This window comes from Arvicanthis niloticus, chromosome 1, assembly GCF_011762505.2.
Source record: "Arvicanthis niloticus isolate mArvNil1 chromosome 1, mArvNil1.pat.X, whole genome shotgun sequence".
Taxonomy (NCBI): domain Eukaryota; kingdom Metazoa; phylum Chordata; class Mammalia; order Rodentia; family Muridae; genus Arvicanthis; species Arvicanthis niloticus.
Genome location: NC_047658.1, coordinates 114,487,111 through 114,509,318, shown reverse-complemented (window position 1 = coordinate 114,509,318; position 22,208 = coordinate 114,487,111). Strand labels below are relative to the sequence as shown.

General features: G+C 50.1%; 4 protein-coding genes across 7 annotated transcripts; 2 read left to right on the top strand and 2 right to left on the bottom strand.

Annotated features, from left to right (window-relative positions):
• The first annotated feature begins 1,192 nt into the window (after nucleotides 1-1,192).
• Vps51 (VPS51 subunit of GARP complex) lies at nucleotides 1,193-11,812 on the top strand. Of its 2 annotated transcripts, none has more exons than XM_034506071.2 (10): nucleotides 1,193-1,464; nucleotides 2,110-2,239; nucleotides 7,987-8,133; nucleotides 8,210-8,429; nucleotides 8,555-9,272; nucleotides 9,638-9,853; nucleotides 10,045-10,263; nucleotides 10,600-10,721; nucleotides 10,808-10,895; nucleotides 11,428-11,812. In XM_034506071.2, exons 1-10 carry the CDS (start codon nucleotides 1,237-1,239, stop codon nucleotides 11,686-11,688), a joined length of 2,349 nt encoding a protein of 782 aa, XP_034361962.1. In that variant the 5' UTR covers nucleotides 1,193-1,236; the 3' UTR covers nucleotides 11,689-11,812. The 2 variants fall into 2 exon arrangements, with proteins under 2 accessions (XP_034361962.1, XP_076772119.1); XM_076916004.1 differs by lacking the exon at nucleotides 1,193-1,464 and adding an exon at nucleotides 1,467-2,002.
• A 133-nt stretch (nucleotides 11,813-11,945) lies between these two features.
• Nucleotides 11,946-16,551, top strand: Tm7sf2 (transmembrane 7 superfamily member 2). Its single transcript, XM_034506093.2, has 10 exons — nucleotides 11,946-12,149; nucleotides 12,504-12,700; nucleotides 12,806-12,860; nucleotides 13,067-13,261; nucleotides 13,342-13,445; nucleotides 15,266-15,385; nucleotides 15,474-15,642; nucleotides 15,849-15,929; nucleotides 16,006-16,128; nucleotides 16,259-16,551. The coding sequence occupies exons 1-10, from the start codon at nucleotides 12,098-12,100 to the stop codon at nucleotides 16,417-16,419; spliced, it is 1,257 nt and encodes a 418-aa protein (XP_034361984.1). The 5' UTR covers nucleotides 11,946-12,097; the 3' UTR covers nucleotides 16,420-16,551.
• A 346-nt stretch (nucleotides 16,552-16,897) lies between these two features.
• On the bottom strand, nucleotides 16,898-18,192 carry Znhit2 (zinc finger HIT-type containing 2). The gene has a single exon (XM_034494363.2). It carries the CDS (start codon nucleotides 18,138-18,140, stop codon nucleotides 16,944-16,946), a length of 1,197 nt encoding a protein of 398 aa, XP_034350254.1. The 5' UTR covers nucleotides 18,141-18,192; the 3' UTR covers nucleotides 16,898-16,943.
• A 2,338-nt stretch (nucleotides 18,193-20,530) lies between these two features.
• Nucleotides 20,531-22,206, bottom strand: Fau (FAU ubiquitin like and ribosomal protein S30 fusion). 3 transcript variants are annotated; one of them, XM_034510013.2, is made up of 5 exons: nucleotides 22,059-22,206; nucleotides 21,741-21,823; nucleotides 21,502-21,646; nucleotides 20,865-20,920; nucleotides 20,531-20,700 (listed from the first exon to the last, which is right to left on the bottom strand). In XM_034510013.2, exons 2-5 carry the CDS (start codon nucleotides 21,813-21,815, stop codon nucleotides 20,575-20,577), a joined length of 402 nt encoding a protein of 133 aa, XP_034365904.1. In that variant the 5' UTR covers nucleotides 21,816-21,823; nucleotides 22,059-22,206; the 3' UTR covers nucleotides 20,531-20,574. The 3 variants fall into 3 exon arrangements, with proteins under 3 accessions (XP_034365904.1, XP_034365913.1, XP_076772108.1); XM_034510022.2 differs by having other exon boundaries at nucleotides 21,741-21,820; nucleotides 22,059-22,132; XM_076915993.1 differs by lacking the exon at nucleotides 22,059-22,206 and adding an exon at nucleotides 21,911-21,932.
• Nucleotides 22,207-22,208: the final 2 nt, after the last annotated feature.

Here is a 22,208-nt window from a genome sequence, read left to right as displayed (position 1 = left end):
TAGACCTTTAGTCCTAGCACTAAGGAGGCAGAGGTGGTTAGATCTCTGAGTTTGAGGCCAGTCTGGTCTACAGTAGTTTCAGGTCTCAGAGTTCCACAGTGAGACCGTATCTCAAAGAGGAAGAAACAGAAAGAAAGATGAGAGGAGTTTGAGTTGGAAAGATGGCTCGTGGTGAAGGATGTGCACTGCTCTTGCACTTTGGTCCCCAGTGTCATGGTGGGCAGCTCACACAACCAACTGTAACTACAGCTTTGAGGTATCCAACATTTTTCTGGCCCCTGGCCTCTGCACACACAAATATACATAATTAAAAATAATAAATTCTGTGGGCTGGACAGATGGCAAGTTAATTTTAATACCATTCAGAACTGTTTTTATCTGGGCAGTAGAGCTGGTGACAGTGGTATCACATGCCTTTAGTCCCAACACTCAGGAGGCAGAGACAGGCAGATGTCCACACTAGGTTGGTCTACAGGGCCAGTTCCAGGACAGTCAGGGCTAAGCAGAGAAACCCTGTCTTGAAAAAACAATAAAAATTATTCTATTTAGATTTTTTAAAAATCCTAGTTTTCAGATAAAAACAGATGATAGTGTTTGGTCTGCTGAAACTCCTGGCAGCCCAGCATCCTACCAGACTATCTTCGGTAACGTTTACATCATTAGTAAAGTGTCATTCTATTTAACTCAGCATATACCAATCTGACCTCATTCACTCTCTTAAGAGCTTCGTCTCTATGCCTGTATCTTTAAAACTTACAAATTATCTACGATCCCAACTGTTCATATTACATTCCAGAAACTTCTTAAGACTAACAGGATCTGTTCTCTAAGTAGAATAGAGTTTCCTATATTGAATGACCCCTTGGAGACAGGACCTTGGGAAACACTGCGTTAAAGCCATATTGCAGGCTACTGAGTAGACATTTGAACCTTGCAGACCCCCTGTGACGCATATTCGATCTTCCGCCAGTCTCTTTCCTGTGCGGATGCAGGATTCAGATGCCACGATTCGCCCATGAAGCACAGCAAAATCACAGATGCTCAACGAGCGGGAAGCTCAACAAAACCTCTGTGCTCCAGAAGGAGGAGCACAAGACGGAACTTTAGTTTCACATATCCTACAGCTGCGGAGGAATGTTTCACTTGAAGGACCGTCTGGTTTCAACAAGTTTATGGTCCCCGGAAGTGCTTTCCTTCCCCTCCCTTGCCTCACCCCCTAGTGTTGAGGTTGGAGCTATGGCGGCCGCGGCATCTGTGGGTCCTGGCCTAGGGTCCGGGCCTGGGGACTCCCCAGAAGGTTCTGAGGCGGACGCTCCAGAGCGTCGGCGGAAGGCTCACGGGATGCTGAAGCTTTACTACGGCCTTTCGGAGGGGGAGGCGACGGGGCACACCGCGGGTCCTGACCCTCTAGACCCAACAGATCTCAACGGGGCGCACTTCGACCCGGAAGTTTATCTGGACAAGGTGTGTGTGTGTGTGTGTGTGTGTGTGTGTGTGTGAAGTTTATCTGGACAAGGTGTGTGTGTGTGTGTGAAGTTTATCTGGACAAGGTGTGTGTGTGTGTGTGTGTGTGAAGTTTATCTGGACAAGGTGTGTGTGTGTGTGTGTGTGTTTGTGTGTGTGTGTGTGAGTGTGTGTGTGTGTGTGTGAAGTGGGGCTGGTCCAGACCCCAAATATACTAGACCCTTGATCATACTCTCAATTTCATTGATGTGGTGACGGGACCTAGGGTTCATAAGAGAAAAACAGTCCTTACTAGGCAATAGAGTCAGATCTGGAGGATAAGGAAGCCTGGGCCAGTTAGGGTTGACTTGAGGTGTTACTGGGTCTGAGTTCTGGATGCTGTTTTGATAGACCCGGGGTAGTGGGCGTGCCTATGTTCTGATAGGCGTTAGGCTGGGCTTTAAACTAAGCCTGAAGACTTTAAAAGCTGACAAATCCCAAATTGGATCTTATCTAGTGACTTGTATGCCACTTAAAGGTTCCATATATGGAATTCCTGGTAAGGGTGGAATCAGGGTTGTCTTGCACGGAAAGCCAACTAACCTACAGCAAGGCAGGGGAACATGAGTGAGCACTAACACTGAATGTTACTACCTGCTTCTCTAGCTGCGTAGAGAATGTCCTCTGGCCCAGCTGATGGACAGTGAGACGGACATGGTGCGGCAGATCCGGGCTCTAGACAGCGACATGCAGACCCTGGTCTATGAGAACTACAACAAGTTCATCTCAGCTACAGGTGATCTCACTGGGACACACTCCTCACAGGCTTACACCCCCACTCCCAATCCATGCTGAGAAAAACAGGGATTAGAGGAAAGAGACCCAGATTACAGTTGGGTCCCAATCTTAATCCACTGCTGCTGAAGTGATGACCCCTGTGGGAGGGTTGTCCTAAGGACCAGAGCTGCGGCACTTAGGAAGCACTAAGGCATTTCAGTAAGCTTTAGCTTTGGTTTTATGTACATGTATGTGTGGGGGCCACAACATCTGTGTGTGGGTCAGAGGACAACTTTCAGGAGTCTACTTTTCTTCCACCATGAGGGTCCCAGGGATTGAACTTAGGTTATCAGGCTCGATGACAGACACATTTACCTGCTGCTAAGCCGTCTCACAGTCAATGAAAAAATTTTAAAAATGCTTATTAGTGGTAACTTTTGTTTCTTGTCAGTCTGCCTTGAGAGCAGACTTGTCACTCCTTTCCTTTCTGTCTGCATCCTCATTCTCCAGGATTTTGGTTTTTCGAGACAGGGTTTCTCTGTGTAGTCCTGGCTGTCCTGGAACTCACTCTGTAGACCAGGCTGGCCTCGAACTCAGAAATCCGCCTGCCTCTGCCTCCCAAGTGCTGGGATTAAAGGCGTGCACCACCACTGCCCGGTTCATTCTCCAAAATTTAGTAATAGCAGTTTTTAGGGACCAGAAGTTGCCCCACAAAACCACATGAACACCAATCTCAGTCGGATAGGGGTGGTTATTGAATGCACATTCCAAGACTGATTGATTAGGGCAACAGCCCACAGATTCAGGAGCTGAAAGCTGTGGACCTGTACACTGCCCAGGGTCAGTTTATATAAGGAAAAAACATAATGAGCTCATAAGCAGATACAAGGTTGGCTGCAGGGTGCTCTGCCTTTTTTCAAAGCTTGTTAGTAGTTTAGACATAATGGTCAAACTAACCCTTTTCTAGCTTGGCTCTGAGTGAAGGCCATGGTTGGGGAATCTAGCTTGGCTTTGCCTGAAGGCCACGGCTGGCGGATTTCCAAGAAGAGTAATAAACCTCAGAATTGGATATATGATCAGCCTGACCTCAGTCTGAGCTAAACTGTGTCTACTTTTTATGTCAGCAATATGGGATGGCTGGCAGGCCTGAAGCAAAATGGCTATAGTTATGCCAAGGATCAGGGCAGGGAAGCAGGCTGCAGCAGCAGCAGCAGCAGCAGCAGCATTTAGTTATGTGTATGGGGTGTGGCCATGTGAAGGCAGATGTCCTGGATCCTCTGGAGCTGGAGTCAGTTGGGAGCCTGCAAACAGGATGCTGGGTATTAAATTCAGGTCTTGTACAAGAGCAGTGTGCACTCTCAGCTGTTGAGCCATCTCTCCAGCCCTACTACTAGATAGTTCAGGTCTCCTCACACTGCTGTCTATCTGCCTTTCAGATGATGCCCGTGACGTTTGTGTAGTAACATTAAACCCCATGTCCAGGAGGCAGACCATAGAGAATGTTCACATCTGGGGTTGTGTTCTCACAGGGCGTACTGCTCTGCCAGAACCACAGTGCAGCCATGGTAACACATCCTCCCTGTTCTTTTCTCTCATGTGAACCCGATTCAGTGAGTAAGCGTTCATCTGTTAATGCTAGCTTCAAGATGTAAAGAGATAGTGATTTCTGTGTAGAGGAATTTTCCATAGGAATTTTACCAGTATTATACTTTCTCATTTGTTGGAATATGTATAGTGTTTAACATTTATTTGTTGATTAATAGAGATGGCTTGATTTTTTTTGAACTTTTTTCTAAGGAGAAAATCATAAAGTGAATGTTAGGAGAGTTGAGATTGTCAATCTGCAAACACTACAGAGTTTTACATTTACTCAAGAAATATGCTGGCACTGGCTACAAGACACCTGTATCCCAGCTCCTTAGAGGCTGAGCAAGGAAGGTTGTCATGAGTTTGAGGCCAACATGGTCTACATAGTGAGTTCTGAGCCAGCCAGGTATACGTAATGAGACCCCGCCTCTAACAAACAAACAGAAAATAGTGTAGCAGCGCACATCTGAAACCCCAGTCTGTGAGGTGGAACAGGTGTGTCCCTGGATTTCCTGGATGACCAGCCAGCTGAGGTGAAATGAGAACATCTAGGTCACTGAGAAACCCTGTCTGTAAAAAGAAGGCTGGGGAGATGGTACAGTAGTTTGCTTTATCAAAGGACTGCATTTCAGATCCTAGGCAGCCTACAGATGCCTGGACCTCTGGCTTACAGGGATTCTGTCTGGCCCCTTTGGCTTCTTGCACACATACCTGCACACAGACACACACAAAAGAGGAAGACACCTGTCGTCAGCCTCTGACTTGCATGTGTGTATGTGTGGTGAGGACGTCCCACACATGTGCATAGATCCGTATGCTATGCATGTCTTTGTGTATATGCTCACATGTGTACACACACAAATTTTTAAAAACCAAAAAACTGAAAACGTGTTCCCACAGAACTTCATATACAATTTTTGTAGCCAAAAAGTAGAAGCAATCCAAATAGCTGTCAACTGTGTAAATGGATAAATAAGTGATGTGACCCAGCAACAGTGTTAGTCAGTCCTAAAAAAGTGAGATGGACTGAGTTAAGAAAAGACATCAGACAAGACTGAGTGTGGTGGTGCACGCCTTTAACCCTAGCACTCAAGAAACCCGAGGCAGGTGGAGTTTTGAGCCAGTCAGAGCTACATAGAGAGATGCTACTTCAAAAAGAAAAAAGGTCAGAGGAGAAAATGAATGTGTTGAATTGATTTTTCTTCTCTCTTTTTCTTCCTTTTCTTTTTTTCTCTTTCTTTCTTTCTTTCTTTCTTTCTTTCTTTCTTTCTTTCTTTCTTTCTTTTTTTTTTGAGACAGGGTTTCTCCTGGAACTCACTTTGTCTCTGTCCACTTAGTGTTAGGATTGAAGGAGTGTCTACCACTGCACTGCAGGGCCTTGTGTTTTTGGGTTTTTTTTTTTTTTTTTTGTTTTGTTTTTGCATTTGTGCATTTGTGCATTTGTGTTTTGCCTAAGTATATGTCTGTGTGAGAGTGTCAAATCCTGGAGTTACAGACAGTCATGAGCTGCTATGTGGTGCTGGGAATTGAACCTGGGTTCAGTCAGTGCTCTTAACCACTGAGCCATTTCTCCAGCCTTGAAGTCTGCTTTTTTAAAAAGTAGTAAGTTAGCATGTGAAGGGATGTGTTTCATTATGGTATTTTCTTTTTGAGGGGCATGGTTAGGGAGCCAAATTTTGAGACAGGGTTTCTCTGTGTAGCCCTGGCTGTCCTGGAACTCACTCTGTAGACCAGGCTGGCCTCGAACTCAGAAATCTGCCTGCTTCTTCCTCCCTAGTGCTCTGATATTAAAGGCGTGCACCTCTGCTGCCACCATAACCAACACTTGGCTGTGTTGTTTTTTGAGACAGTACCACACTATGTAGTCCTGACTGGCCTGGGACTTTACCTGGGACCAGTGTTTACAATAACTTGTCAGGCTGATACTCTCGGGCTGGGTTGTCTCAGGACAGCCCCTCTCCCAGCTCTGCTGCTCATATGTAACTTACATCTGGCATTTTTATTTTATAATAACCATCCTTGCTGTCGAACCATAAACTTAGTAAGAATGGTGAGGGTTAAGGCTGTGGCACAGTGGTAGAGAACTAACCTAGCATTAGAGAGGCCTTGGGTTCAAGCTCAGTATGTATGGGAAGGGGGCAGCAGGAGTGTTTTTGCTTCATGTGTTATGTGGCTGATGTAAAGAGTTCCCTTCACTATTGATAACCAACTTCTTTGTGGAAAAAAATTAAAATCTCATTGTTTTGCAAGTGTTAGGTCTATAGGTTTTTTAATTTATTCTTTGTTTTTGCTATTTAAAAAATACTGTGGGTGGGTGCATTGCATGCATGCGTGCATCTGTCTGTCAGTGCAGTGGTTTTTTGGTTTTTGGTTTTTGGTTTTTGGTTTTTTGGTTTTTTCGAGACAGGGTTTCTCTGTGTAGCCCTGGCTGTCCTGGAACTCACTCTGTAGACCAGGCTGGCCTCGAACTCACAAATCCCCCTGCCTCTGCCTCCCAAGTGCTGGGATTAAAGGCATGCGCCACCACTGCCCGCAGTGCAGTGTTATGTCTATGTACCACATGCATGTAGTACCAGCAGAAGCCAGAAGAGGGCATCAGATAATCTGGGACTGGAGTTATAGATGGATGGTTGTGAGTCACCATGTGGGGGTTAGAAAACCAGATCTTTTGTAAGAGCCACAGGTTCTCTTAACTGCTGAACCATCTCTCCAGCCCCATGTTCTTCATGTTTTTGAAGTCAAAAATAGGAGTTCAAGCCAGGCATAGTGGCTCATACCTTTAATCCCAGCACTTGGGAGGCAGAGGCAGAAGAACCTCTGTGAGTTCAAGGCTGGTTTGGTCTACAGAGTAAGTTCCAGGTCAGAACTACATAATAAGACCCTGTCTCAAAAACAAACTAAAACAAAAAAGAAAGAAAAGTTAAACTGAGTTGTTGATGTGTGAATATAATTCCAGTTCTTGCTTGGGAGGTAAACACAAGCACATCACAGTAAATTAGAGACTTTCTTGGTCTAAATAGCAAGTAGCAGGCCAGCCAAGGCTAAACTGGGAGACCATGTCTCAAAAAGCCAGAATAAAATAAATGTTCAGCTTGAGTTACGATTGTGGTGGGATTATAGAATGGGGCAGGGCTTGAGGTTGAGGGGTAGTTGGATGATGGTCAAGAGATGTGGACCAGAGGCAAGAATAGGTGGGATTGGTGACCTAGGTGACCAGTCAAGAATAGCCAGAGGCTCATTCAAATTGTTGATGTGCAGGCAGTGATAGTAAGGAGGCGAGAGGAGGCCAGTGGGCGTGGCATAGTAGGGTTGGCAACAGAAGGGTGAGACGTGGTCTTCTAAAATGGGATTTGCAGAGACAAGACATAGAGACAGTTAGAAGCATTAAGGGGCCAGGCCCTGAGGCATTTGCAAGGAAAAATAGCCTTCTAACACAGATTTCAGTCTGGCTGAAAGGGGAAGGACTTTACAGAAGATGCAGCATGTTCTAGAAGTCCACTGACAATCTGGGCCATTTTGGAAGGAGGTCTGAGTTTATTGTCTGACCTGCTGGGTGCAGAGGATGTCCCAGAAGTGAATGCTCAGGTGGTCCCTGCCTCTGCAGAGCTTATGTTATAATGAATCAAAAGGAGTTCTGGCCAGTGCAAAGTGTTTCTGGCTGTTGTTGGGATCTGGATACTGTCTGAGGGAGAGATTGGTACCAGAAGTCTGTTCCTGGGTTCACTTCTAAGGGTTCTCAAAGAGTAGCTTGGAGCGCATCATCCTGAGAGAATGAAGACAGAGAGGAAAGTGAAATGAGTTTACTCTCCGTTTGCCTGAGCTTGGGTGAGAGCTGGTCTTCCACATTTGAGTTTTAGTCGGTAACTCCAGGATTATATATGAGAGGACAAAAGCAGCAACCTCTGTCAGGCTAAGGGCCCGGAGCTCTGATGCACATATAGGTTCAGGTCTGCTGGGTACTGACGGTACCAGGGACCAGTTCACTTCTAAAACAAAATGAGCTGGAAAAGAAAACTGGAGAGCAAACTTGGACAAAGTGAAGTCAATCGTAACCTTCTTGCCCACACATGCTGATGCTGGGGACCCAGTCCATTTCAGTCACATCACTGGTATCAGTGAGAGTTGCACTTCCCCGCCTTAGTTGTCTCCATTTCCCTCTCTCGGCTCTTGCCCTTCTAGACACCATTAGAAAGATGAAGAATGACTTCCGGAAGATGGAAGACGAGATGGACCGGCTGGCCACCAACATGGCAGTAATCACCAACTTCAGCGCACGGATCAGTGCCACACTACAAGACCGACATGAGCGTCTCACCAAGCTGGCAGGTAGGCTCTCTCCTGGCCAGGTCCTGCAGCCAACCACCCTGAGCTCTGTAGCCCACATGCCCTTCCTGTCACCTAGGGGTACATGCGCTACTGCGGAAGCTACAGTTCCTTTTTGAGCTGCCTTCGCGCCTCACCAAGTGCGTGGAGTTAGGTGCCTATGGGCAGGCTGTGCGCTACCAGGGTCGTGCCAGGGCCGTGCTGCAGCAGTACCAGCACCTGCCCTCCTTCCGCGCCATCCAGGATGATTGCCAGGTCATCACAGCCCGTTTGGCCCAGCAGCTGCGGCAACGCTTCAGGTGTGGTTTCCGGGTCTGGTCGTTGTTCTCCAATCATATCAAGTGCCCCCCCGCCCCCCACACACACACCTTTTTTCCTCCCCCGAAGCCCAGAAGCTTTCCTCACTGTATCTCTGTCACCACAGGGAAGGCTGCTCAGGTGCCCCAGAGCAGGCAGAGTGCGTGGAGCTGCTGCTGGCCCTAGGTGAGCCGGCTGAGGAGCTGTGTGAGGAGTTTCTGGCACATGCTCGGGGACGGCTGGAGGAAGAACTCAGCAGCCTGGAGTCAGAGCTGGGGCCCTCTCCTCCAGCGCCTGATGTACTAGAGTTCACTGACCGTGGTGGCAGTGGTTTTGTGGGTGGCCTCTGCCAGGTGGCAGCAGCCTACCAAGAACTGTTTGCTGCTCAGGGCCCTGCTGGTGCAGAGAAGCTGGCAGCCTTTGCGCAAGAGTTGGGCGGCCGCTACTTTGCACTGGTTGAGCGGCGGTTGGCACAGGAGCAAGGTGGTAGTGACAACTCACTGCTGGTGCGGGCACTAGATCGCTTCCACCGCCGCCTGCGAGCACCTGGGGCCCTGCTGGCCACCGCTGGGCTTTCAGAGTCGGCCACAGAGATTGTGGAGCGAGTGGCCCGGGAACGCCTGAGCCACCATCTGCAGGGTCTGAAGGCTGCCTTCCTGAGCTGCCTGACTGATGTTCGCCAGGCCCTGGCAGCACCTCGCCTAGCCGGGAAGGAGGGCCCCAGCCTGGCTGAGCTGCTGGCCAATGTGGCCAGCTCCATCCTGAGCCACATTAAGGCCTCACTGGCCTCTGTGCATCTCTTCACTGCCAAGGAAGTGTCCTTCTCCAATAAGCCCTACTTCCGGGTATGTCTGTCCTTGGGCTTTGGTTAGTTATGCTAACTGGCACCCAGCACCCTTTTACTAGTGTTTGGGGAACCTGGGAACATGTTACCAGCCTCACACAGTGCTATCCCAAGTACTCTGCATGTGGACTTACATTCTCAGGAGGCAGTCTGGAGGAGAAGATGCTATGTAGCTGGGCTAAAGATAGAAGGGTAGCAGGGACCTCACTGCTGCCAGCCTTACCCACTGCTAGGCAGGGAAGCAGGGTGGGGCTGGCCCTTAGAGTAGGTTAAGGCAAAGAGCACGGAAGAGTCCTGTGTCCTGACGGCTGAACCTCTCCAGCATAGGAGGAAGGACTGGGAGTGTGTCTGGGCTTCCCTTCACAGGGCGAGTTCTGCAGCCAGGGAGTCCGTGAGGGCCTCATCGTGGGTTTCATCCGCTCCATGTGCCAGACAGCCCAGAGCTTCTGCGACAGCCCGGGAGAAAAGGGAGGTGCCACGCCCCCTGCCCTGCTCCTGCTGCTCTCTCGCCTCTGCCTGGATTATGAGACAGCCACCATCTCCTACATCCTCACACTCACTGATGAACAGTTTCTGGTGCAGGTAAAATGGCTCAGGAGAGGGGAAAGGGCGCTAATGCTGGTAACCCAGAGGCTGATAGTCAGTCTCCTGTTGCCAGAAGGAGACTGGTGGTCTGCACCCAGCTCAGCCTCCGCTTCCCAAGCTTTGTTTACCTCTCATTGGTAGTCTAGCTCTAGTGCCTCCAACCCTCGTCCTCTGCTTTCCCGGCTCAGGATCAGTCTCCCGTTACACCTGTGAGTACACTGTGTGCAGAGGCCAGAGAGACAGCGCGGCGGCTGCTAACTCACTATGTGAAGGTGCAAGGCCTGGTCATATCGCAGATGTTACGCAAGAGTGTGGAAACACGGGACTGGCTCAGTACTCTGGAGCCCCGGAATGTGCGAGCTGTCATGAAGCGTGTGGTGGAGGACACGACAGCTATTGATGTACAGGTGCTGCCACAGGCTAGCTGGTGGAACCCTAATACATGTTGGGTTCCTAGGTAACGGCTCTCCAAAACCCAAGATAAAAGGGGTCTAGCTGTACCCATGTTGTGCCACTAGAACCCCTATTTCATACCTATGGGAATGTGCAGGCCCAAAGTCACCCAAAAAGCTGAAATAAGGATGAGCTAAAAAATTGGGTTTCAGACTGGGCTTTGCTCTGCCGTTGTTCTCCTCCCCTGATTGTGTAAGTGGTGACCATACCTATGATTCTTCAACAACAGGTAAGGGAAGTTCTGTCAGTAAGGCCTGCTCTGGCCTTGCAGCACTTCGTTTCTCCACCAGGTGGGGCTCCTGTATGAAGAGGGTGTCCGCAAGGCCCAGAGCAGTGACTCCAGCAAAAGGACCTTCTCTGTATACAGCAGCTCCCGGCAGCAGGGCCGCTATGCACCTAGCTACACACCCAGGTCTGGCAAGGAGGGAACCTCCCTGAGATAGACAAAAGAGGGAGGGTGGGCAGAGTGGTTTCTGACTCCTTCCTTCCCCCTTGCAGTGCTCCGATGGACACAAACCTCTTGAGCAATATTCAGAAGCTGTTCTCTGAACGAATTGATGTGTTCAGCCCTGTGGAGTTCAATAAGGTCTGAAGCGCCTTCTCCTCTAGATCTCAGGGGAAGGCTGGCTCCACATCCATCCAGGGAGTCCTAGGACCCCATCTGAACTTAACCAGTGGTCACTCTATCTAGTCCGTCTCTAGGTGATCCAGAGCATAGCCACCTTGTCCATCTGGATCTCATTTCAAGGCTTCTTTGCTCTCAACTCTATTCTCCAAAATAGTCTTGAGGCTTCAGGGAGGCTTCAGGGGTTCCCAATCAAATCTTGATCTCTGCCCCACCGCAGCCCAAACTCAGAGATCTCTTTTTCCTTCATTTCTACTTTGTAGTCAGTGGTGACTCCTGCCCGTCATATTCATGCTGCCCCATCTCTGATCTGACCACTGGGACTTATCTGCCCCTCTCCTTCATGGTGGCAACATGAAGGAGGATTGCTCTCTCCTTACCTGAGCCCTAGAAATTTCTGTCTTTATCTCCCTTGCCTCTGCTCAAAATTTGGAAGTATGCCCCTCCCCCAAAGCCTGCAGTCACAGCTGTATCCATATGTGTTCACCTGCAGGTGTCGGTGCTGACTGGCATCATTAAGATCAGCTTGAAGACACTACTGGAGTGCGTGCGTTTACGCACGTTTGGGCGATTCGGGCTGCAGCAGGTGCAGGTGGACTGCCACTTCCTGCAGCTCTACTTGTGGCGCTTTGTGGCTGACGAGGAGCTAGTGCACCTGCTGCTAGACGAAGTAGTAGCCTCAGCTGCCCTGCGCTGTCCCGACCCAGTGCCCATGGAACCCAGTGTTGTCGAGGTCATCTGCGAGCGTGGCTAGAACCCGCCGACGAGTCCCGTAGCAGCCGTATCGCCCTGTCCTCCCTGTGCCCTGTTCTCACCCTGGAGACCCTTCCCCGCTGGCGGGTTTATGGATCCTTGTAATAAAGTTATGTGTCCTCCTCCTTCCTCTTGCCTACAGGGGCGGGACCTGCCTGGGGTTGGGTTTCAATGCCGAAGCTTCTGAGTCCCCAGCACAGGGCCCGCCTCCCAGCGCTGATTGGCTACTGTGCTGGGCCCAGGATGGGCAGAGGGCGCGTCCATTTAAAGATCACTGAACAAGAGCAGTATTCCCCACCTCGGTGTCCAGACTGATGCAGAGGCTTAACCAGGCTATCGGCACGGGGCGGGCTGTGTTTTCTTGATCGACATTTGTGAACCATTGTTCGTTCGCCGGCAAAGCAGAGATCATGACTTTTCGTGAGGCCTCCCAGGCCCCACTGGAATTCGGGGGGCCGTTGGGTAAATGGGAATGTTTGGGATGAAGGCTGAACCGATGCTACTTAACGGGAGCGGGGTAGGAGACAAGCTCTATCGAAGGTTTTGGGGAAGTTTGGCAGAAGGATCGGTGCATGGGTGGCCGGGTGTCTGCAGGAGAGGAGGGACCGGTGCTGACAGCTGCACAGCAGGGAGTTGGTTTAGTGAAAGACAGTTGGAAGAGCAGGATGGGAATGACAAGAGGGCAGAAGACCAAGGTGAAAACCAAGGTAGGAGTATGGCGCTGGGAACCCGCTAAACAGGCAGGTGACTCAAGGCGCCTGAGGACCTGAGAGAGCTCTGGGGAGCAGTCACAAGACACAATGACCCTCTCCCCAGGCGTCACAGCGATGCTGATCCTGCTACCTGCCACCATGTTCCACCTGCTCCTGGCGGCCCGCTCAGTTCCGGCGCGCCTCTTGGCCCTACCGGCCTATCTGCCTGGGCTGGACGAGTTATGGAGTCCACAGGCTCTGCTGCTATTGTTCATCTGGCTCGGCCTGCAGGTGGCGCTCTATTTGCTGCCTGCACGCAAGGTGTGTGTGCGCTCTGTTTTAATGCACCAGGGAGGAGGGTGCAGGGAGGGCTGGACCAGGGGGAAGGCCTCCGTATCCCTTATAAAACCTGCCCTGTACCCGCAGGTGGCCGAAGGGCTAGAACTGAAGGACAAGAGTCGCCTGCGCTACCCTATTAATGGTGCCTGGGGTTTTCCCTCCTCCCTGACTCGGAGTTACATGGGTTGGGGTGGGTTCCAAGGGTAGTGGGAGGTTTATGGACTAGCTCTGATGACATGCTACTCAGCTCCAGGCCAATGTCCTCCCAGAACTGTGTGCGTGTGTGGGTGGGTGTTTTGGCTGTGGAAGTATGCAAGCCAACCCAGGGCTCACTCTGCTGTGGTTCAGGCTTCCAGGCTCTGGTGCTAACAGCCCTGTTGGTGGGGCTGGGAGTGTCAGTTGGGCTGCCCCTGGGAGCACTCCCTGGAATGCTCCTGCCCTTGGCTTTTGCGACCACTCTCACCAGCTTTATCTTCAGCCTCCTTCTCTATGCGAAAGCTTTGGTAGCTCCTGCCTCGGCCCTGGCTCCTGGGGGAAACTCAGGTGAGAAGGGTCCCAGTGAGGTAGGGGTGAGGTGGGTGGGATGCCTACCTGTTGTGCCTTCACTCTCCATTGTTCCTCAGGAAATTCTGTGTATGACTTCTTTCTGGGACGGGAGCTGAACCCTCGCCTCGGTTCCTTTGACTTGAAATATTTCTGTGAGCTGAGACCTGGCCTCATCGGCTGGGTATGCTGGGCATACTGGGCTTAACTGTGCTGGTCTTGGGCCAGGTGAAGAGCAGAGTGGGTTAGCATTGCTGGGTGCACAGCAATCATCCAATCATCATTCATCCACTTGCCAGTATGTTGCTTTGCTATAAACCCATGGTTTTGCTTTAACATTCAGACCAAGAGAGGTTTTAATACCAAATCTTTAAGAGAGAGACAGAGAAACACAGAGAGAGAGAGAGAGAAAACACATTTGGCTAGCACACATAAAGCCCCTAGGTTCCAACCCTAGCACCACAAAACAATCTATACAGCATGACAGTGATGACAGGTTGTGTGGGGGAAGCACAGCAGGCAGGGAGTTGGACGAGCACAGGCAGCTTTGGATGTAGCAGCCAAACCTTCATTGAAGACAAACCTGACTTCAATGATGGCTAAGGAAAGGCTTGAGGACCAGGCATCTGCCTCCAGGGATTATGGGGTTTAAGATCTTGTCACTGGTGGCTTTGACAACACACCAGCTCTTCTTGTATTAAGATCACACATATGGGGTTGGGGATTTAGCTCAGTGGTAGAGCACTTGCCTAGCAAGCGCAAGACCCTGGGTTCAGTCCTCAGATCTGAAGAGAGAGAGAGAGAGAGAGAGAGAGAGAGAGAGAGAGAGAGAGAGAGAGAGAAATTTTAAAAAAGATTGAAAAAAAAAAAAAGATCATACAAACATGGGTGGTGGCCGGAGAGCTCCAAAGGGACTCAGGCAGGCTCCTGCATTCACCACAGAGATCCTATATGGTGGCAGGAGTGCCAATGTCCGCTGAATCTGAGTTTGGGTTTGGTTTAGTTTTAAAACAAGTCTCACGAGGATAATCCAGACTAGTCTCAAAATCAAGGTCCCTTCTACTTCTCTCAGCTAGTCAAGTAACTAGGATTACAGTTACTGCAATCCCACCAGGCCTAGTCCCATCGTGAATCTGGAGACTGGCCTGCCCACTTATGTTCAAGACTATAAGGTTATTTTTCACTCGTAAAACAGGATGGGATGAAATTTTCTTCTAAGATTGCATATGTGGACTGCACGTAGTGGGCCTTACCTTTAATCCCAGCACTCCAGAGGCAATGGCAGGCAACTCCATTGATCTCTGTGAGTTCAAGGCCAGCCTGGTCTGTATGGTTCCAGGTCAACCAAGGCTATTTAGTGAGACTTTTTTTTTTTTTTTTTTTTTTTTTTTTTTTTTTTTTTTTTTTTTTTAAAGAAAATACCACATCAGTATTACTGAAGAAGCTACATTCTTCAGGCCACTGGAGCTAATAAAATAAGGGTGCAAAGCCAGGCAGTGGCGGTGCACACCTTTAATCCAGCACTTTGGTAGAGACAGATGGATCTCTGTGAGTTCGAAGCTAGCCTGGTCTACAGAAGTTCCAGGACAGCCAGGGATACACAAAGAACCCCTGTCGCATAAAGAAAAAGAAGAAAAGGGGGAGAAGGAAGAGGAGGAGGAAGAGGAAGAAGATGATGCAAAGTTTAGGTTCATAATAAGCCAATCCTTAGCTGTACAAACATATTAGTTTTCAAATAAGAACTCAAGGCAGGGCCCTGTTTATTCCTATTTTTCACATGGCAGTGGGGAAGTGAACTTTAGCAAAGATACATATTCTGCCCAAACGACAAAGTTCATGTTCAAAAGCAGGAGTTTTAAGTTAAGGCAGAGTTGTATGCAATCCAGTGTTTTGTGTGTCCAGGATCTGGATTCAGTCAACATGTGGACAGCTGAAAGGAGGGGAAAGGTTGGCATTGTTCTACTCAGATGCTCCCATTCAGACAATGGCCCTCCCTTCCCTTAGGTCTTCATTAACCTGGCCCTGCTGATGCAGGAGGCAGAGCTTCGGGGGAGTCCTTCACTGGCTATGTGGCTGGTCAATGGCTTCCAGTTGCTGTATGTGGGTGATGCCCTCTGGTATGAGGTGAGGCTAGATTGGACAGTGGGAGGCAAGTAGGGGATCCTGAGGATGTCGTCTGGACTAAGCCAGTGTCTTGGGCATGTTCCTGCAGGAGTCTGTCCTCACCACCATGGACATAGTACATGATGGGTTTGGCTTCATGCTGGTCTTTGGAGACCTAGCCTGGGTACCATTCACCTACAGCCTGCAGGCCCAGTTCCTGTTGTACCACCCACAGCCTCTGGAGTTGCCCATGGCCTTGCTCATCTGCCTCATTAAGGGTCAGTAGGAGGGCCCTTCATTTCCCCTTCCCCTTCATTCATACTTTATTCAGTACCCATCAGGTAGGTCCCAGGCTCTGATGCTCCTCTAAGGCTGGGAGCTGGCTGCTGGGTATCATAGCAGCCAGAGATTTGGATAGGCTTTGGTCAGCATTAGGCAAAAGGCTGGGACTCCCACCTCACCACCTGCTCATACTTTCCCTCAGCTATTGGTTACTACATCTTTCGAGGGGCCAACTCCCAGAAAAACACATTCAGAAAGAATCCTTCTGACCCCAGTGTGGCTGGTAAGCTGGGTCTCTTAGAGGTTACGGGTGAGATGAAACAGCAAGGCTTTGTGGCTCATTAGCTGTCTTTCTCTAGGTCTTGAGACCATTCCTACTGCCACAGGGAGACAGCTGCTGGTGTCTGGGTGGTGGGGTATGGTTCGACACCCCAACTACCTGGGAGACCTTATCATGGCTCTGGCCTGGTCCTTGCCCTGTGGTGAGTGGGTTTTGGAGTGGGTCGGTGTGCCTGGTGGGGATCCAGGGCCTATGAACCCTGACACCCTGTATACTGTTAGCTCTGAAAGCTGTATGAGCTGGTGCCTGACCATGCAGCCCCTTCCCTACAGGGCTATCCCATATGCTGCCCTACTTCTACGTCCTCTACTTCACTGCACTGCTGGTGCACCGCGAGGCCCGAGATGAGCAGCAGTGTCTCCGAAAGTATGGCCGTGCCTGGCAGGAGTACTGCAAGCGCGTGCCTTACCGAATCGTGCCCTATGTGTACTGACAGAGATCCATCTAACCAGTTCTGCGCAGCAGGCTGCTCAGCCTCACAGAAGGGGTTTAAAGCAAAGGGAACTCTGCTCCCAGAATTAAATTATTTTTCCCTATGGAATAAATGTTTCCAACCTTTGCAGTTTTTCTTCTATCCTGCAGTCAGTGACTTGAGGCTTGGGGATGACTAGTTGACTAAGGAAAGCCAAAAGTGGGTTGTGGGTCCAAACATCTGAGTGAGACAACAGGTTACTTTCAGAAATGGGCACTTCAGGCCTGGGGGTGTAGCTCAGTTACAGAGTGCTTGTGTAGCACACAGGAAGCCTTTGCTATTCAGCACCGTGTATATTAGCAAGGTGGCTAACACCTGTAACCTCCCACTGTCAAGGTGGGAGGCAGATCAGTTCAAGGTAATCCTCAACTACACATCAACTTCAAGAGAAGCCTAGGACAGGACACCATCTTTAAAAAAAAGAAAGGCACTGCCAATATTTGGGCAGACCAGACACATCTTTATTAATGACATGGATACCCAGCTCAGCCAGGGAGCTCCTCAATGAGAGTCCTTGGAGAGGGTGGTACTGGGCCTCCCCAAAGCCGTTCTAGCTCCCCAGTAAGGGTTGCCATCTCCTCAGCTGTCACAGCATGGGCTCGGTGGGCTCTGGCACAGTCTAGAGCCAGGGGTGTGAGGGCAGCCTCATTTTCGTTGGTCCAAGCCAGCAGGAACTGGCACTTCTTCCGAGCCCGGTAAAGACGATCTCGCTCTTCATCAACAGCCTGTTTCCTGGCTCGTCCCAGGGTCTGAGCCAGGTGCCCCAGTGCTGTCAGCGTATAGCCTTTCTGATTGACAGGACCCTCGCCCAGCAGGATGCGGGCAACTTCTTGCATAGCACCCCGCGTACCCAGGGGTCCAGGTGGGTGCTCGCCCGCTTCCAGAACGTGGGCTGCGGCCTGCAGGGCTTCCTCTGTAGAGTCAAAAACTTGCTGGGCTCCCAGGGCCCCAGAAACATCGAGCAGAGTGGCACAGAAGTCAGAGAGTAGCACGTCGTCGTCCCCTCCATGATACAGGGCGAGAGTATGAGCGTAGGCGAATAGCACATTGGGCAGCTGGAAGCGCACCAGTGGCGATGGCGGGCTGCAGCTCAGACTGGCCAGTGCAGGGATGCGGGCAGGGAATGCGGGCGGTCTGAAGACACTGGAGTCTTCAGCAAGTGGCTCAGCAGCGGCGGCATCGTCCACGGACTCCAGCGCGGTCCTCGCAGGGGCGGGTTCTGGGTTTGCAAGGTCACTGTTCCCCGCATGATCTAGCTCCTCTAGAAAACGTGGGCCGGTGCCGCGGCCCCACCACCAGGGCCGCCACGGAGGCAGAAGGCGTCCGGCTTCGCCACGACTGAGCAGCCGCTCGAATGCCGCCTTCTCAGACGGCGCTAAACGGTCCCAAAGTCCAGAATGACCGCCCGGTCTTTTGCCCGGCCGGAGGCCTGCTTCTTCGGGCTCATCCTCGGCCTCGCGTTGTTCACGCAGCCGGCGTAATGCGCCCGCCAGACGGCTGGGCGAAGCGCTTCGGCCACGGAGCTCTCGCAGCACTTGGTCTCGGTAAAAGTCTTCGGCGCAGGCGCCGTGCGCCCGGTAGCAGCGCAGCGAGCAGTAGGGAGCGTTGCAGCGCGGGCAGGTGTAACGCGCTGGATGCGCTTCCCCGGCCGGGCAGAAGCCGCACAGCCCTACGGGCTCCATGGAAACTGGTGCCGCTTGTCCGGTACCAGCTCCGCCACTTCCGGCGCTTCTTTGGTTATTTCCGCTTTTATGTACAGTTGGGGCGGAGGGAGGCGTAGCCTCCTTTCGGCACATTTCCGAGACTTCTCCGTAACTTTAGTTTCCTGAGTACCTCTTTGAGCAAGCGCAGAAGTCGTCCAAGCACTTCCCAACACGACGGCTAGCGGAGTTCAGAAAAATTGTGTCGCTAATACCAGCTTGTTTTTTGTTGTTCTATCAAATTGTGCAAAAACAAACTACCTATTAAATAACAAAACCAACCACCACCACCAAACAAACAAACAAAACACCAGGGTTTTAGCAGGGCATAGCGCCGCACTTTTTTTTTTTTTTTTTGGTTTTTCGAGACAGGGTTTCTCTGTATAGTCCTGGCTGTCCTGGAATTCACTCTGTAGACCAGGCTGGCCTTGAACTCAGAAATCCGCCTGCCTCTGCCTCCCAAGTGCTGGGATTAAAGGCGCGCCGCACCTCTTTCTTTAATCGCATGATTGGGTTGGCAAAGGTAGGCTGATTTCTGAGTTAGTGTGTTCCAGGATAGTCAGAGCTACATAGTGATGCCCTATTTTGAAAACAAAACAAAACAAAAGGCCAACAAAATAACAACAGACAAAAATAAATTAATAAACCAGACATGTTTAACAAATCTGCAGTTCAAAATACATAACGTAAGCATATCAAATTGAGTCCAGCCTGGGCCTACCTAAGATCTTGTCTCAAACGTAACAAAAACACAACAAAACAATCTCCCTCAAGTTGTGTTGAAATTCAGTTTGTATTGATAAATATTATGAGGCATATTGAGAGGTAGATGGGTCAAATGCTCTGCCTTAGTGGATAATCCGCTCATAAACTAGTAGGGCGTGCCTGTGACAGAAACACTGTATGTCCAGTCATTATGGAAAATGGACCAACATAAACTCAAAAGCTGTCTGGTGAAGCCTGTGGGATCTGTAACTTCCCAATACCACTTGTCAAGATTTCTATAGTTCAGTTCAGCTCTGGTTTTCCAGTCTCAATAACATCCTCTGTGACCTTCTAAGGACTTTGCTTTTTTTGTGAGACAAGGTCTCAAACTCAGGCTCCTCTCAAACTGCCTCCATAGCAGGGGATGATCTTGACTTCAACTTCCTGGCTCCACCTTCCCAGTATTGGGATTACAGGCTTACTAAGATTTTCCTAGGGACAGTCTTCCGAAAACAAAGGCCAATAACCCAACCCAGTACAGCCCTCGGGGTTTTCGGGCTACCACACTTAACTGTTTTCAAGTTAGGGTTTTTCTGTGTAGCTCTGGCTGTCTTGGAACTCTCTGTAGACCAAGCTGGCCTCAACTTCCAGGCCTCCCCTCCTGGGATCCAGTGCTGGGACTCAAGTCCACTACAGCCCAGCCATAGGCTGATTTTCAGTGTGGCTTTGGCTCAACTATGTAGACCACACTGACCTCAAACTCTGATTGCCTTCCCTATGCTAGGATTAAAGGTAATGTGCCACTATTCCTGGCTCACTCTAGTTTTGTACTTTTTCTCTACAAAGAACCTGAGTTGGGGATATGAGCTCCTGCGTTTGAGCCTTGAGTAGCACTGAAGCCTGGTTTTATTCACACCAGTACTTTGGAGGTTCAAAAGTAGCCTGGCCTTGAGTTTCAAAATAAATACCAATCATGAACTTGCCTCTAATTCCTGACAACCTTAGTTCCATACATACTGAAAGATGCACTAACCCTCACATGAATATAGGACATATCCACATCCATTATACAACAAATACATAGTCACATCTGCAATGGGCCAGACACAGGTCTCAAAGCATCAGAGGCTGAAATGGATGGAGCATCCAAACTTAACCTTACTCCATGGTTATGCTGCATTCCAAGAAGCAGTAGGTTGCAAACAGATGAGCAAAATGGCGTCCAGGAGTGGAACCATTTATCAGTTGTCACAGTGGTGACTAAGTGAGGCCGGATAAGATTGAAACGGTAGTCAGGCTGTACTGGTTTCTGAAGTCCCTCATACTTTGGACTATAGCTGGAACTCAGGGAAGATCTTCTACCCCAAACCCTTCCCTCTTCCACTGTTGCCCCTACAACACAAAAGCCTTGTCACTAAGTCTGTTTGGTTGGTTGAAAAGTCTCTGCATAGCCCTGGCTTTCCTAAAATCACTATGTAGACTAGGGTGGCCTTGAACTCAGATCTACTTGTCTCAGCTTCCCAATGCTGGAACTAGAAGGCATGTGCGCTGTCATCACCTGAAGCTGGCCTTTGTGCTGACTGACTCTGATGACCCTTCCTGATGACCAAGGCACTTCACCAGCCTCAAATTGGCTACCGCCTTACAAATAAAGAAAGCACAAGAAGCCTGGGCAAAGTGGCTTTATTACGTGGCAGGGTCACAACAGGACTTAGGAATTAGCATTGGGGCCCTTCTTCTTGCCAAAGGTGGGCACAACGTTGACAAAGCGTCGGTTGTACTGCATTCGCCTCTTGGCCCGGCCTGTCTTCTTCTTCTTCTTTTCCTGTTTGGCCACCTGGGAAAAGGAAGGACTGATCAGACCCTGGTTGACCTCTCCCACCCCTGGCATCTTTTCCACCAGTTCCTCTCCATAACAGAGAACACAAACAGGGAATCCAAAGGTCTTCACTTTGCTGTGATAGAAAGAAACAAAGTCCAAACACCAATCCTGTGGCTTACCTTGGGAGTCTGACCCCTCACTTTTCCAGCACGAGCCAGGGAGCCATGAACTTTACCTGTGTTGGGGGTGGGAGGAAGGCAGGAGGTGAGCAGCAAGGTCACACTCAGAGCAACTCTTCCTCCCTCAACTCTCAGACAAGTTGGGCCCAACAAAGAAATGTAAGTGCACAGATTTAGAGACAGGATCACAAAATAGCTGTCTGTGGTTGTCTCCCACTTCAAGTCCCAAACAGTTTATGCAGGGTTGACAGACACTAAGGCAAGGACTGTACAAACCAACCCACACCCCTAGCTATATCCTACACACAGAACAGAAACAGGATCACACTGAGAATCTAATAAACCAGACTTTATTATATTACTTTTGTTTTGCCTTTTTACTAGACAGCTTCTGTGTAGCCCTGGTTGTCGCAGAACACACAGTGATCCGCCTGCCTTGCTGCCTCCCAAGTAGTAAGATTAAAGGAAGGCTACCACCAGGTTTCAAAGTTTTAGTGAGGACACTGAGAACCAGAGTCTGGTTAAAAAGACTGAAGCATCACTATGATCTAAAGTCCCTAGAAGGCACAAGTGTACTATCAGAGAAATGGTTTAACTACAAACATTCCATTAACTCACACTGAAAAAAAGCACTCACCTCCCAGCATGCGGCCTGCTACTTCCAGAGTGGTCAGGGCCTCTACACCACACTGGCCTAGGGTGGCCTCATCCTCCAGCGGCGAGCCTGCCAGAAGCACGACTTGATCTTCGGGGGCAATGCCTTCCAGTGAGGCCACATGAGCCTAAAGGCAAAAAAGGAGCAATGTTTATAAGTAGACAAAATTTCCCCGTGGGCCTAGGGATAAAGGAGAAGAGTTAGGATCATTACATACTTACTTTGATCTGGGCGACCGTCTCCTGGCCGGTCACCTCGAGGGTGTGTAGTTCCTGGGCGCGGACAAAGAGCTGCATGTTGGCTACTGAAGAAAGAAAGCCTTGTGAGTGAAGATAGGGACTATCCCAAAAGAAAGGCCGGGGCATGGGGGCAGGGGATTGCGCGGTCTCACATGCGAAAGGCCGGGCTCGCCAGGGACCCGGATGAAGAGAGAGAGAAGGCCACAGATCCGCTCTTGCATTTTGCTTTCCCCGCCCCCTCTGAGCCCGAAGACAGCTTGCTACCACCCGCTCCAGACCCAGCAGTTCCCCGCGTCTCACCTAACCCGCGGACGCCGCTGCTGCTACCGCGAAGATGGAGTCAAGAAAGAGGAAGAAGCGGGGGCGCGCACGTCCTCACCGCCTGCTGCGTGTTACGTCACTGCTGCGCGACCGCGCGGATCGCTGGTTGTTTGTACCGCCCACCGCCGT